Raw genomic sequence first — 16,015 nt, forward strand, 5'->3', positions numbered from 1 at the left:
TGATGGCATTCAAGGTCTTTAAATTCTTTTGTTTTTCCTGTAATTGTTTGGGGTCAGAAAAATGCTAAAAGTAGTAGATTTGCATATTTCAGTTTATGAATGAAGAGTTGTTGAAAGACATTAAAATTATATTCCTATAGATAGTTCCTAATGTGATTTTCCCAGCCCATCCTAAGCAATGTCAGCATTAGGGGATCCTGCTTTCTTTCAGTAGACTAGACATATAGGCTATAGGAGCTCAGAGCGTAAGATCATTTAAAATTCCCTCAGGATATCCGGGTTTACCATGGCTTTTTTTTAATTGGTCCTATATTAGCAGAGATAATTCTTTAAATTGCCTAAGGGAGTATCATTGCATATTCTGGACTATTTATTTATTTATTTATTTTTAAGATTTCTTTTGGATGTGGACCGTTTTTAAAGTCTTTATTGAATTTGTTACAATACTGCTTCTGTTTTATGTTTTGGTTTTTTGGCCACAAGGCATGTGGGATCTTAACTCCCCAACCTGGAATCGAACGCACAACCCCCTGCATTGGAAGGTGAAGTCTTAACCACTGGACTGCCAGGGAAGTCCCGATTCCTAACTCTTTTAGTTAGCTGTTCAGTTTCTCTATTCCACCTCTAGATATGGGAAATGGGTCTTAGCATGCAGGTCTACCATCCCAAGGAAATAAAGGTGCCTAAAGTAACTCCTACTTTGAATTTGACCTGAAAACTAGTTAGGCTAAGAACTGTGCAGTTTATGGCCTCCAGAAAAGTCTCCACAGCAAAAACAAGATTACTCAAAACAGGAAATTTATTCATACTTGGACATAAATTTGCTTTTAGCCCTATTGCAAGTTAAGAACACCCAACCAAACTGAACTTTTACTACACTTACTCTTGAAAGTGGAGAGAGTTCAGACTTAAGCGTGAGTATCAAATCTTACCAAGAATAATCTAAAGGTTATTTTCTGATTGACAGTGCCCTGAGGAGGTTAGATCACATCCTGATATTTTGTCTGAGCGATCCCTAAAAACCAGGTGAATGTAGAGGTCAGCCCAGAGAATCAAGAATTTTTCAACATTGTCTCAGGATTTGAGCTGCAGTGGAGCTCAGACTTCACACTGTCCTCAGTGCGCTGAATGGCGCTCCAGACCCAGTTTAAAGACCAGAGCCTCCAAGGGTGTGGGGCAGCTGTGGGAGCACAGTGCAGATGCCTGGGCTACTGACTGTACCTAGTGCTGTGTGCTTGGGATTCTTTTTGACTGTTGGAGGGAAAGGGAGAAAGAGTTGAATGTAGTTCAGTATAGAATTTATTAACACGTGTCTGAATCTGAGAAGATAATGTGGAAAGTGCAGGAAAAGAGAATGCTAGGAAAGAGCTGGAATTTAATAAGAGACATAATCATTTTAATTAGTCTTTACCCTTTTTGTGTTGTTTTTCAAACACTGAATATTAGTTTAGAAAGGAGGGGTTCTTGAAACTTACCTGAGAAAGAAATTAAAGAGAGGCAAAAGTTCAGAATCAAGGATTTTTTCTGGAGAAATGTCAAGATCTGGGGTAGTGATTCTGTGAGATAGATGGTCTAAAAGAGCTTTATATAGAAGAAAACAAAAGTTAGGATATTGCCTTTTTTTTCCTATAACACTTTCTATTTGGGTCCTATTGCTTATGGTTGTGGGGGTGAATTTTAATAGTGATCCCGTGTTACATTTTTACATTCTGTTCCTGAGCAGTATTGGAGATGCTTCCCGGAGGTGTGCTTGCTTGTGCACTCTAGAAAGGTAGCTCTTGTTGTGCTCCCAGTCATTATGAACACAATTAAATTTTTTGATTACATAGTTTAAAAATTCTTTCGTTGGGTTATTTAAATAATAGTTTCTTTCTTTTATAAATTTATTTATTTATGTATGGGCTGCATTGGGTCTTCGTTGCTGCACATAGGCTTTCCCTAGTTGTGGCAAGTGGGGGCTACTCTTCATTGTGGTGCATGGGCTTCTCATTGCAGCAGCTTCTCTTGTGGAGCATGGGCTCTAGGCATGTGGGCTTCAGTAGTTGTGGCACATGGGCTCAATAGTTGTGGCTCACGGGCTTAGTTGCTCCGTGGCATGTCGAGTCTTCCTGGAGCAGGGATCAAACCCGTGTCCCCTGCATTGGCAGGCGAATTCTTAACCACTGCGCCACCAGGGAAGTCCTTAAATAATAGATTCTCACTGTATAGAATTTTGGCAATGCTGAGAGGTTCAAAGAAATAGTAAAACATAAATCTTTAGTTCTAATTGCTGAGAGAAAGCTCATGAAACAATTCTATTGTTTTTTCCTTTTGAAACTTAGAAATGAATTTAATTATATGTTTATAATCATAATTCTAGAGCTAGGAGTAAATTTAGGAAATGTTAACCCGAGGGGTTTTAAATTTCTGTTTGTTTGTTTGTTTAAAGCAGTGTAATCCTCTTTTCAGATGAGAGCGTACATGAAACTACAATGTGTGAAACTGTTGAAAATGAACTTGTCTGGTTGAAGCAGGGCTGGGGGACCTGGGCCCTTCCTTCACCAATGACTTCATGCGCACCTCCTAGAAGCTCCAAAACTCCTAAGTAACAGTTTGAAAACACCTTTCTAGGCCAGCTTGTAGCCCAGGAAGATTGAGTGGTTTACCAGCGTTCACAGCAGTTCAGTGGCAAAATCAGAACAAAATACCAGAGTATTTTACCACAGTTCTTCGCTTTTTACCAGTACACTCACGTCAAAAGCTGTGTTTCCATTAAACATGCTTGAATAGCTGGATTGGTCTTTATTAGCTGTTGTTTTGAAACAGTTATTAGGATGTCATATTTAAGATCTTTCCATTAAAATTTTAAACAATTTGGTACTGAATAACCACCTTTTAAACATTAATATGTCTGTCTACCTAGCTCTCTGATTGTTACAGTTTCCCTTTTCTCTCAGGAAGGAGATGGATAAAGCAGATGTTCATTGGCGCATTCCTCATCCCAGCTATGGTGTGTGGCACTGCCTTCTTCATCAATTTTATAGCCATTTATTACCATGCTTCGAGAGCCATTCCTTTTGGAACAATGGTGAGTGACTTGCGTACTTGAATCTTACTTTTAAACTGAAAGAGTTTCTAAGCATTCTAATATGAGGCCTGCTGTCTCTCCAAAGTACCTCTTAACTAGGAGTTTTGATATTTGCAGCCAGTTTCTACCCAGTCCTGGAAAGTTAGGTAAAGAAAATTTTTTCTTATTTCTGTCAGCCAGTAAAGTGAAAGGCCAGCTTTAAAGTTAGACAAAAGAGAATGCTATACGGTTTATTAGAGATGAGAGAAATTAGTATATTTTAGAGAAAGAATGATGACACAAGAAACATGGGTGTTTTAAGGTGATAGGTGAGTGCAGTGGTAAGAAGTGAAGACTCTCCATAACGTTTTTTTTGTAACAGTGTACCATTTTTAGAACCTCATTAAAGCATTTATATTAATATCAACAATATATGTTGCTATAGATATTAAAATCCCATCATATCTTACCTGTTATCACAGACTTTGAAATGTTTTAAATTATTTAAATATATTAAAACTAAAGCAGAGAAATACCGGTGCTTTGCAGAGTTAACTCGTGGTCTCCAGATTCTTCCTGTTCTTATCTTTTCACTAGAAACAGAATTTTAGGGCTGGAGTAGACTTTAGTCTTAATGTACACTTTGCACAAATGTGCACACACATATGAAAGTTGCAAGGTGGTTAGTCTGTTTCAGAGAGGTGATATAACTTGGTTAAGGTCATACAGGTAGTTAATGGCAGAACTATAACTGGAACCCATATCTCTGTCTGAATTTTAATCTCGTTTTGGCTTTCTATCATATGGGAGTTATTGAATGGTTTCACAGAAATTCCAGATGATTGGTTTTACAGTCCAGGTTTTTCAAAGACACCTTGCATATATATTTTTACTAAGTCTTTAATACTTTCTGTTTAGGAATATTTTGTAAGTTGCTTCAGAATTGAAAGCTTTTGTTTGCTTTTTGTTTTTGCAAGCCACAGTAACTGATAATGGTTAGGAAAGGGTAAAGTAATTAGTTACATTCGTTAATGAACTGGGAAAGACTTTGCTTCAGGCCATCAGAAGTTCCAGGCCATCAGAAAGCATATGTAGAGAGTCAGGCTGCTTCTTAAAGGGATCTGCTGAATTAATTACTTTCATAGTGCTTTAAAAATTAAAATTCTGATTCTGTTATTTTCATCATAAAGTTTTGAATTTGATGTGATGAAAATTATATTTCAAAGTTGCTTTATTTCACTAAAATTATAAATTTTGCCACTGTGTAAATGGGGTTTTAAATGTTAATATTCACTGTAACTTGCCTTTTAGATAATTTAATAATTACTACTGTTCAAATACAATGTCGAACTCTATGCTGAGCCAGAGATGGTTTGTAAAATTAATCTTTGTTGTATAAGAGACTGGCTGTTGGTGGTTAGCGGCCTCCTACAATGTGATGGTCTTAATTTGCATTCTAATTTGTAATGTAGGAATGCTGAGTGAAGGGCATTCCACTGCCCTCAAGTTTTAATCAGGTGTGTGGTCTAACATTTTTTTCTTCCTTTTAACAGTATCAGAACTTGTTTAGAACATGAAATTTAAGAATTTATATGAATGTTTGATCTAGTTGTTAAGTGTTTTAACTATTTAAATTTGTATTTTAAGTTATTTGACTTGTTGGCATTATGAAGGGAATGGTTATGTATTCTCATAAACTCCATGGTTCTCAACCTTGGGTACACATTAGAATCACTTGGGAATTTAAAAAATTTCAGTGCCCAGGGCTTCATCCTATGCCAATTTATCTGTCCTGCTTTAAACCCACGTATTTACCTGATTCTGGTCCACAGCATCTGAGGATGGATCTGTCAGCTAAAAGGCTCCCAGACCACATGCATCTGAGAAGCTGGTTCTCCTACTTAAATACCCTAGTTTGAAAATCAGAGTCTTCAGATACTCCTTTATGCTTTTCCCTGGGCCTTAGCTCATTCTGTCCCCTATTCCTTTGATCTCTTGGACATTGAGCCCCTTCTCTGGGTGATCTTAGCTCTAGTTCTGTTTTCTGAGAGATTCCACAATTGAGGGCTTAACTCAGCCTTAGTAATAATAGTGACTTCAGCTTCTGTCTTGCCCCAATGGGGATTTTGCCCACCTGGGATCTGGGGTCTTGTCAGAAAACTGCTGTTGTCCCCAGGACTAGCCCAAGATAAGATTGAAAGTGGGTGAAATTTGTCTCTGGATCCTAGATTCTCTGTTCATGTATACTTAATTATACATAAAAGCCATTAAATCCATGCCAGGTTAAACTTGTTAATATTAGTCAATCTTAGCAGCTTAATAAAGCTAAAAGAAACATAAGTAGAGGATGGTGGTGGTAAACTAAGCTAATGTCTAGCGTCCTAGGCTTAAGGCATGGTTCTTAGAGAGTATTACAAAACAACGTAAGCATTTACATGAAATTTGGGGTCAAAGACTGTTTAGAGGTGAACATACCTGTTCCTGAAGTTGGTATATTCTGGCAGAGGTACTACAGAGAGTCGAAGAGAGTGTACTTCAAATTAAATTGATTCTGGTAAGGTAAAACCTTTTTCCTTTGAAATTTATTCAAAAATGATTTAGGTGTTACACCCAGAATTTTTGGTCCTATGAGAGTTTCTTGGGAATGAGGAAGAGTTTGCCAGGATATTCTGAAAAACCATTTTAGGCATCAAGTCTTTTGTGGGCTATAAACTTAGAGAGTCTTAATTTAATGTTATTGAATGCTTTCAAAGCACAAGTTGCAGAGTTTTAAATTCATAGAGGCAAGGTAGCATAGAAACTAATAACCTTTCTAACCTAAATATTATTCGGCTCAGAATGTACTGATAAATCCTTGACTTATCATACTTTATGGTTTTGTCTCTCAGTGGGTAGAACAGTTGGTGGAAAAGTAACAGGGGTCATGTCGTCTTAAGGTTTATTTTAGCTTGGGAGGGGAATCATGAAGAAATATGCCCTAGGTTTTAGGAAATCAGATTTCACAAATATTTAGAGAAATGCTCTCTCATGACTCAAGTCTTGGGCCATAACTGGGAAAATGGCTTGAGAATTCGAGGTTCTCAAAAATGAAGTTGATGGGGACTTTGCTGGTGATCCAGTGGTTAAGACTCCGTGCTTGCACTGCAGGGACCACGAGTTTGATCCCTGGTTGGAGAACTAGAATCCTGAATGCCGCACTGCACAGCCAAAAAGACAACAACAACAAAAAAGGGAAATTCATGATATATTGTTATTTCCGGAAATTAACACAGTGAGGAAAACATGGAGACAAAGATTCATGGATGGGTGCTATTTTGTGATCTCTCAAAGGTTATAAGAAGAGTACAGTATACCTAAGTATAAAAGAATAATAAAGGTCTATATAAAGTGTTAGAAAACCTCCACTTCCTAACCTGAACTCTTGACAAGTGCTAAGGCAAACAAAAGGATTTTGTAAAAATATTTTTGTAGCAAGACCAAAGGCTCATTACATGGGTTCAATGATGTAACAGAGTAAAAGAAGCATGGCTCCATCTCATTCTTTCTCTATTTATTTTTCATCAAATAAAATAACCTTCAAACAAGAAAAGACAAGAGGAAAATAATCCCTGCTAAGAGGGAAGTGAAGCCTAAGATAGATAAGGGGATTGATTGTACAGGAGTACCCAGCCGCCTTAGCAGTAAGTTTTGTTACTCATGTAAATAATCTTTTAGAGATGCTGAGAGATCATGCTGACAAATAATGCTTGAGTAACTGTGTAAGAGAACAGAAGTGTTGTAAAACTGGACAGAGGCAAATTGTTTCTCTAGAGGAAAATGAAGAAAGTGGATTCTATCTTACAAAACATGGTGAGCTTGATGTTGATGAGGCACAAGATTTTAGAATGTGTTATTAAAATGTACTTTTTAAATCACAGAAAGTAATGAACATTAGGAGCTGTTATGGATTCATTAAAATAAAAATGCCAGAACAGCTTCATCTTTTTGGTAGGTTTTAGCAAGACTAGAAGAACAAAAGAGTATATTTAAAGTATAGTATCTTGGACAAGATGGAGAAATGTGGTTAGAATAGTACAGTCAGGTAGACATGTAAATATATTGATAGAATTAAAGTATTGGTATTATATTACCCATAATATGTCACATGTTATGTGACATAATGTTACACATAATATGTCTTTTAGTAGAACATGACATATTCTTGACCTATTGGAATAATTGTTAACGATTTATATAAAGGTATGGCTATCTGATGATTAAATTGAACAAGGACATGAGACAGGGGTTGAGGGGGAGACTAGTAATATGGAATGATCTCAGCTGACTGAAATGATATACCTGATCTAACAAGATGAATTTTAATGACAGGTATATTTGCATAGCATTTTGTAGTTTACAAAGCACTTTCACACCCCTTATCTCACCTGGTTTTCAGAAGAACTTAAAGAGATAGAGATAGTGGTATGCATTATGCCTCTTTTATCAAGCAAAAAACTAGGACTCAGTTTTTCACTTAAAGTCACATTTTCTTTGTTGTTGTGGTACTGGTGGTGGTGGTGATTTGTTTTAGTTTTTGTGTCTTTTTTCTTTCCTTCCTCTCTGTCCGGAATTCAAATTTATGCTGGGAGCAGTGAGTGAAGAATGTTTTATGCCTTTTTTGGTCTGTATGTTTTTACAGCTGTATTGAGGTGTAATTAACATATGATAAATTTTGTCTATTTAAAGTGTGATGAGTTTCAATATAGGTATAGATTTGGAAAACAATCACCGCAATTAAAAAAGGTATTTATCAAGTCCAGAAGTTTTGTTGTATATATACCTTTGTAATTAATCCCCTTTTCTTCTCCTTTCTTCCATCTTTCTTTTTTTCTTTTTTCTTTTTTTTTACTTAAAAAAATTTTTTTTCCCTTCCCTTTTTCATTCTCAGGTAACCACCGGTCTGCTCTCTGTCATCATAGGTTAGTTTGCATTACCTAGAATTTCATATAAGTAGAATCACAGTATTACCTTTTTTGTCTCTTTTCACTCAGAAGATTATTTTAAAAAATCTCTCGATGTTGTTGCATATGTTAAAAGTTTTGTTCCTTTGTATTGCTCAGTAGTATTTTAATGCAAGGAAGTACCACAGTTTGTTTATTCACTTACGCAGTAATGAACTTTCGAATGGTTTCCAGTTTTTGGCTATGACAGATCAAGCTGCTATGGGTATTCATGTACAGATCTTTGTGTGGACATATGTTCTTGATCCTCTGGGATAAATAACTACAGTGGAATGACTGAATCATATTGACAGTTTAACTTTTCAAGAAACTTTTAAACTTTCCTAAAGTGGTTTTGGCATGTTACATTCCCATTAGCATTATATGAATTCCAGTTGCTCCTCATTACCTCCAGCACTTGATATGGTCAGTCTCTTTAATTTTAGCCATTAAAGGGGAAGTGTAGTGTTGTCTCATTATGGTTTTAAATTGCATTCCCCTAATGACTAATTATGTTGAAAATATTTTTGTGTACTTATTTGCCGTCCATATATATTCTTTAATGAATGTTTAAATCTTTTGCTTATTTTTTATAGGTTGTCTTGTTGAGTGGTAAGAGTTCTTCATATATTGTAGATACTAGTCCTTTGTCTTATATGTATTTTGCAAGTATATTCTCCCATTTTGTGGCTTGTCTTTTCATTTGCTTAAGAGTATCTTTTGAAGAGCAAAAATTATTAATTTTGAAGTCCAATTTATTGATTTTTTTTCCTCTTATGGTTTGTGCTTTTCTGTCCTTTTTAAGAAATCTTTTTGCCAAATCAAAGATCAGTATGTTTTCCTCATATGTTTTCTTCTAGAAATTTTATAGTTTTAGCTCTTAAGTATAGGTCTGTGATCCATTTTTAGTTAATTTTATATATTGTATGAGTTAAGGGTCAAGGGGTTTTGTTTTGTTTTACTTACAGCTATTCATTTGTTCTAGCACCATTTGTTGAAAAGTTTACCTTTTCTTCACTGAAGTGCCTTAGCACTTTTATTGATAATCAGTTGACCATATATCTATGTGGATCTATTTCTGGACTTTCTTTTCCATTGCACTGATTGATTTTTTTTATGCCAGTATCACACTGTCTTGATTATTGTAGCTTTACAACGTCCTGAAATCAATTCTTTTTCAAAGTTGTTTTGGATTTTTTAGGTTCTTTGCATTTCATTGTGAAGTTTAGAGTTGGCTTGTCAATTTTCAAAAAAAATCCTGAAGTTTTGATTAGGATTGCATTAAATCTGTGAATCAATTTGGGAAGAATTCACATCTTAAAAATATTGAGTCTTTTGATTAATGAACACAGTATATCTCTTGACTTATTTAGGTATCTTTTTTTTTTTGTAATGTTTTGTAGATTTTAATATTTAGGTTTTATACAGCTTTTATTGAAATTACCCCTAAGTATTTCATATTGTTTATGCTATTTGTAAATGGTATTTTTTAAATTAAAAATTTTGATTGTTTGTTGCTAGTATATAGAAAAAGAGTTGATTTTTGCATATTGGCTTTGCATCCTGCAACTTTGCTAAACTCACTTATTAGTTCTAATTTCTTTTTTGTAGATTCCTAAAGATTTTTTACATAGATTGTCATCTTGTCTGAGAATAAGGACAGTTTTACTTCTACCTTTCTAATCTGTATGCCTTTTATTTCTTTTTCTTGCCTTATTGCACTGGCTAGAACCTCCAGTACAATGTTGAATAGAAGAGGTGAGAGCAGACTTCTTGTCTTGTTCCCAGTCTTATTCAGTCTTATGCCATCAAGAAATGTTACCTATAGGTTTTTTGTAGATGTCCTTCATCAAGCTGATGAAGTTCCTCTCTATTCCTAGTTTACTGAGTTTGTTTTATTGCAAAGGGAGGTTGGCTCTTGTAACGATTTTTTTCTGCACCTTTTGAGATGACCTATGATTTTTCTTTTTTTAGTTTGATAATATGGTGAATTGCATTGATTGATTTTTAAATCTTAAACCAATCTTACATTCCTTTGATAAACCTCAATTTGTTATGATGTATTATCCATTTTATATATAACTGGATTCCATTTGCTAAAATTTGTTGTTTTTTTGTTTTGTATCTATATTTATGAAAAATATTGACCTGCAATTTTCTTATGTCTTTTTTTATGGTTTTGGTATCGGGATAATGCTAGCTTTATAGAATAAATTTTTAACTTCAAACCCAGTGTTTCTTCTGTTACAGTACTGAAGTTGTCCAAGAAGCAGAATGGGGAGTTATTTATTAGCATGTTGAAAATATCTATAAAATAGATAGGCTTCTTATAAGCATTTGTGTTTGAGTTGGCGTTGTCCTGATTATTAGGTTGATTATTGTCAACGCTTAAATTGTAGGTAAATAATTTTTATATAGACATAAAGACATAAAATGTGTAAGGTAGAAAGGGAGTGATAAAACTTGTCTACTCTGAGCATGTCAAGGAAATGTCTAAACATAATGACTGACAAGATGATATATTTTCTGAGAATCACCTTACCTATAAGCAATTAGTCTATCTCCCTTAATAAAATTTATATCCCATAGCATTCCAAAATAGCCCATCTTAGGCTGCCTTTTCCCTTTCCATTCCACTCACACCACAGATTTCCTTAAAAGGCCAGTCTGGAAACAAAGATAGGAATAATAGTCGCCTTCTTGGTTTGTGACTGAGATTGAGAATAGCTGACCAGTTGATACATCTTTGGAGTATTAAGCAGTGATAGGCAGTACTTGTTTCTGACTTGTTCTTATTGTAGCTAGGGGGGCCCTCAACCTGGAGTGAGTCCTTACTTCCCCCCTCCCTGTTTTCACTTTACATTGGTCCATGAACAGAGGCTAGGAAGCTCTGGGGGAGGGCCCTATATTAGTCTGAGTTCCAGAGTTTTCACTAGTGTATTAGACTAATGGTTTTTTAACTCTCAGTTGCTAAATTTCATTTTAAATGAAAGCTTAATGCAGAAGCCTAATAAAACAGATATAAGCATGATTCTATTAGTATAAATAAATTTTGCAAATTCAGTATTTTAACATTCTGAATTTAATGAGAGCAATAAAGTTGAGATAAATGGAGATCTAATAACAAGGGGTACGGATAACATTCTTTTTCAATAACCAATTTATTTGGTTGAATATCAGTATTGAGAAAAATCCTGACTTCACGGATGATTTAGTTCCATGTGACTTTTTTTTTTAACAGCTTGCCTGCAGTCTCAGAGTATTCTTCAAGTAAACTCATCCAGAACTTGGACATAAAGGAGTAGGAAATTGGTTTCACAGTTCAGTCACTAACAGTTTCTGACAAACTGCTCACATTTTTTATCATGTATTGAAAAGTCAAGAAAGGAGGGAAAAATTAAACAAATGCTAAGCAGTTGATAATGTCTTGATGAGGTTGTTTATAGGTTCCTTTATTGACTGTTGTTATGCTTTGATTAAGCACACAAGGCAAGATATGCCCTCATTTCACCTGCCACTTAATTGCTTGTGACATGCATGTGCTGTAGTGCATTTGCTTGTAAAGCTTTTAGTGAGCAAATATGTGTAGGCCTGAATTGGGTCGGGGTGGAGGATGGGTGGGAGAACAAAAGGCCAGTGTAGCATTACAAGACTTCCTAATCAATGACACATTTACTAGGAGTCCAAATATATACAGAGATAGCACGAGAAACTTATTCTGAGGTTTGCATGAAAATGAGTTGACTTGATTGTGGTATTTCCAGTTATTAATATTTGGTCTAGAACTAATTTGAGTCTGTATATTTTTTATTACATTTAAAATATTTTTTAAAACTATTTTCAAAAGGATATTCATATCAAATGCTTGTGGAATTCCTGAAATTTTTCAGCAGGACCTGAGGGTTCTGTGGAATAGTTTGAAAACTACTTTGCTCGACCATGTCACTCCACATAGGAATGTTTTCTCCAGCTTCTCTTCAGTCCTTATTTGAAATTAGAGTTCTTATAAATTAAGGGGAAAATACATTGGTCTCTATTACAGTGTGTTAATATTTGTGAGTTTTATGTACTTAGTGATAGCAAAATAATAATTTAAAAAGCAATCAATAACAGAAATTGAGACAGAATTCACCCCTTAAATATGAGATGTGTATAATTCACAATATACCCTAGTATTTAAAGTGTCTTTAAAACATCTACTTATTTTTTATGTTTCACATGTTCTTGTTATTCATATGAGCAAAAATTCATACTATTAACAGGTCTAAACTGAGACACCAATGATTTGAGTTCCCAAAGTCTGAGCTTTAAAATGGAATTTCAGAAGTCTCTTAACTCTCATACATTTGTACAAGTTTTACCTGAAAGGAAGATGATGATATTCTTTGGCTTGTTTAAACACACACTATCACCCATAAGGATATAATGAAGATGTAGAGTTTTCACTAATGTTGCTTCAAAATAGATTCTTTCCCTCTTATGTAATCACTGTGGGTTTTCTACCCCACACCTCTTCATTTCTTTCAGTTTCTTCACAATTTTCATTCAGCTTTTCTCTCACTTTTACTTTTGATTTATTAGAACCCCAAAATGTATAACTGAAAGAGATCTTAGAGGTGATTCAGTCCTAGTCCTGTTCCAGTTTTAGAAGTTCAGAGTGAAATAATCCTAACCACATGCTGGCTGGAAAAGAGCTTGAGTGTGTCTCCTTGAGTATGCAGATTGATATAAAGAGAAAGAAAATCACAAAAATAAATACTTTTCTAACTGACCACTTTAATTCTAGAATCTGTGTATGGTCTTCCAAGTAACTTTAGACTTTGAATTATTAATTGGCAGAAAAATACTCATTTTGGTAATGCACATGTATATACATAAATAGTGATAGCCTTCTATTTTTAAGATCCTAAGGCACTGTAGAGTAGAAACTAGCAGACATATTGAGACAGGCAGATCTGAATTGAAATCTTAGTTCAGTCACCTACTAACTGTGTGATCATGGGAAGTTATTTAGCCTCTGTAAATCTTATTTTCTTCATCTGTAAAGTAGGTAAATAACGTGTAAAGGTCCTTGTGCATATTAGGAGCTCAGTAATGAAGTGTAGGCAAGTAAATAAATTGGTTACAATGATAAAAGATAAAGGATGTGTTAAAAGCATGACAGCTGAAGGTGAAAGGAGAGGAAAAAGGGACTGTAGCAGGAATAGTATGGAAGAATAGGAAACGAAAAATCAGGAACTACAGTAGGAAACAGTTCAACTTGTATTTAATTTTAATATTTTAAAGCATATTCTTTTCCTATTGCCATTAGTATATATTCTGCACAATTTTAACCCATATTGAACTTAAACATTTTCTTTTGTGATCAAATTGTGTTTAAATTTTTGTGTCCTTTTTACTTGTTTTTATTAATGTTATCGTTCTCTGAGTAATCACACATATTTTAATCTAATTTACAGGTGGCCGTTTGTTGCATCTGTTTTTTTGTTATCCTTCCTCTAAATCTCGTTGGTACAATACTTGGCCGAAATCTGTCAGGTCAACCCAACTTTCCATGTCGTGTCAATGCTGTGCCTCGTCCCATACCGGAGAAAAAATGGTAAAGAGAATGCTTAATGTAATGTGATTGCTTCTCTCAATATATAAATTCTTAAGGCTGTTATGTATACATAACTTTTAGAATTGGCATTTATTTATAAGTTTAAACTTAAGAATCTATCTTTTTCCTTTTTCCTTCAACTTATGTTGTCAGGAGTAGTAATAAATGATATCTTTATTTCACTTTTTGAATATTGATGCCATTTACAGAGAAATCAAATACCTTGGTAAGTACACTAGTGCATAGGGGTGGGTGGGACCTAACGTGGCAGCCGTTGTGTTACCACAGCCTATAAGCCAAATGTGACCTGCTGCCAGTTTTTATAAATAAAGTTTTGTTGGAATATAGCCATACCTGTTTGTTCATATATTGTCTATAACTGCTTTTACATGACAGAGTCAGAGGTGAGTTATGACAGAGACCATATCACCTGCAAAACCTGAAATACTTACCATCTGAACCTTTACAGAGAAAGTTTGCCAACCCCTGGCTTATAATTTGTTTCCTTTCGAGATACTTTATTATTAGAAACAACATTGACACACATTTATAGCCATATATTTTGTGTCAATTGAGAGATAAATTAGTTTTGAGACCAATTATAATTTACTGACCTATGTTCTTTGTCTTTACTTCTGGGAGAATATAGAATCTCTCAAATACACTTTGTCACATATTATGCACAAAATGTGTTTTTGGGTTTTTCTCTTTAACAGGTAAAGTGATTCTTCTGTTAGAATAGTGTAAACATAGTTTATAGTTCATTTGACCATTCAGCTTTGAAATAGTGATTCTTGATGGATTTTTAACCTGAGATGGTTTGTACTTTTTCAACTTTTGGACATAAAATGAGATGTTACTAATATGTTTATATTTCTAATTTTCATAATTCAAATTTGAATAAAGTGTGAACTCATTGTATATGTTTTTCCTTTTAAAATTAGTACATTAAATGTTTTTGTGCTGATTTATGCTATTCTGCATTCTTTATCCAATAGAACAATCTTACTGTACATTTTTTTATTACCCATCTCATAAAAACAGCTATACAGTAGACTCTATGTATTCATAGTAAAGGATATATATTGTAAAGCCTCTGTTCCTAGATATTTTGCTACATTTTAAATATAAGTTATGTTCAAGTACTTATACAGTGTTTTGTAGACTTGCAGGTATGTAGACATTTGCCGAAGTGGAGGCCAAATAAAATAGCCCCATAGTTTAAAGGAGAGTGATCTGTTCTGTTCTAGTCTTAGGAATTGTCCATGGTTTTGTTTGTTTTTTTTTTTTTTGGATTGGTGCCTATGAGAACTTCTTTAGTCTGTTTTTTAAAGTCAATTTTATCTTCTTCAAATCAAGAGTAGACTTTTAAGGCCCATTGATAATCCTGATGTTCTTTTGCCCATTACTGGGGAGGATAGGTTAAAGGAAAAGCATAGTCAGAAATCACAAGAAGTTCCTTTGGGTCCCTAGGGCTGGTGAAGGAGAGGAAGGAGCAACATGTGACCTTGCTAACCACGGGTCACATTTAGGTGTAGGAAGGCTCATGTGTTTCTTAACTTTCTTTATATAGTTATATGGGAACCAAAATCTGAATGCTAGATCTGGCAGGCAAGTCATTTTTAACTTCTGTGGATCTTGGCTTTCTATAAAAGGAGGAAAGAAGACTAGATTTTTTTTTTTTCATCTCTCAAACTAATTTTCTTCTCAGTTTTATACTTTGTTCATTTCAGAGATAGTAGTTTACTATCTTTTATGTGCTGCATACTGCTGGGCACTGGGAATACCTAGATGAGTAGCTTCTGCCAGCCAGGATTTATAATTTAGTGAGGTATGTTATGTATGTAATTAGACAGTACACTATAGTGTGGTAAGTGCTCCCGTGGAATTATGTTCGAGAGACAGTGGAAGAACCTACCTCTTCTGGGGAGGCTTGGGAAAGGCTTTACAAGGAGAGCCAGTGCTTGCAGGAGAGAACTATGAGATGAGGGAAGGCATTCTAGGTAGAGAATTACCAATTGCAATCAGTAAGTGTTTGTTGAGTGAATGAATGAGGTTTGAATTTTATTTTTTATTCATTCTTTGACTCCTTTTATAACTCAGAAGTCATAAAAACCTTAATTGTGTAAATCATAGGAAAAGGAATTACTGAATCAAGGAAAGCATGAGCAAAGAGATTGACAAAGCCACAATTTGGGAAACATTATTTCAGATGAGGGGCGGGGGTCTTAAGACTTTTATTTTCTTTCCCTATGGCTTTCTGTAAGTAAATGACTAAAATTTTTAGAAGTTACTGAAAAGTATAGAACAAGAGCAAACACTTGGAGTTTTTCTTGAGTTTTTCCAGTAGCAAGAATTTATGTTCCCTAAATTCTAATCAGCCTCTAATTC

The 16,015-nt window shown here is 34.6% G+C and overlaps 1 protein-coding gene across 1 annotated transcript in view; it reads left to right on the top strand.

Moving 5' to 3' along the window:
- Nucleotides 1-16,015, top strand: part of TM9SF3 (transmembrane 9 superfamily member 3) — a 63,675-nt gene that overhangs the window by 35,729 nt on the left and 11,931 nt on the right. The window contains exons 9-10 of the mRNA XM_057734587.1: nt 2,937-3,067; nt 13,485-13,624. Of these exons, the coding sequence (XP_057590570.1) occupies nt 2,937-3,067; nt 13,485-13,624 (271 nt within the window). The remainder of the gene's footprint in view (nt 1-2,936; nt 3,068-13,484; nt 13,625-16,015) is intronic.

This window comes from Hippopotamus amphibius, chromosome 5 (assembly GCF_030028045.1).
Source record: "Hippopotamus amphibius kiboko isolate mHipAmp2 chromosome 5, mHipAmp2.hap2, whole genome shotgun sequence".
Lineage (NCBI taxonomy): Eukaryota > Metazoa > Chordata > Mammalia > Artiodactyla > Hippopotamidae > Hippopotamus > Hippopotamus amphibius.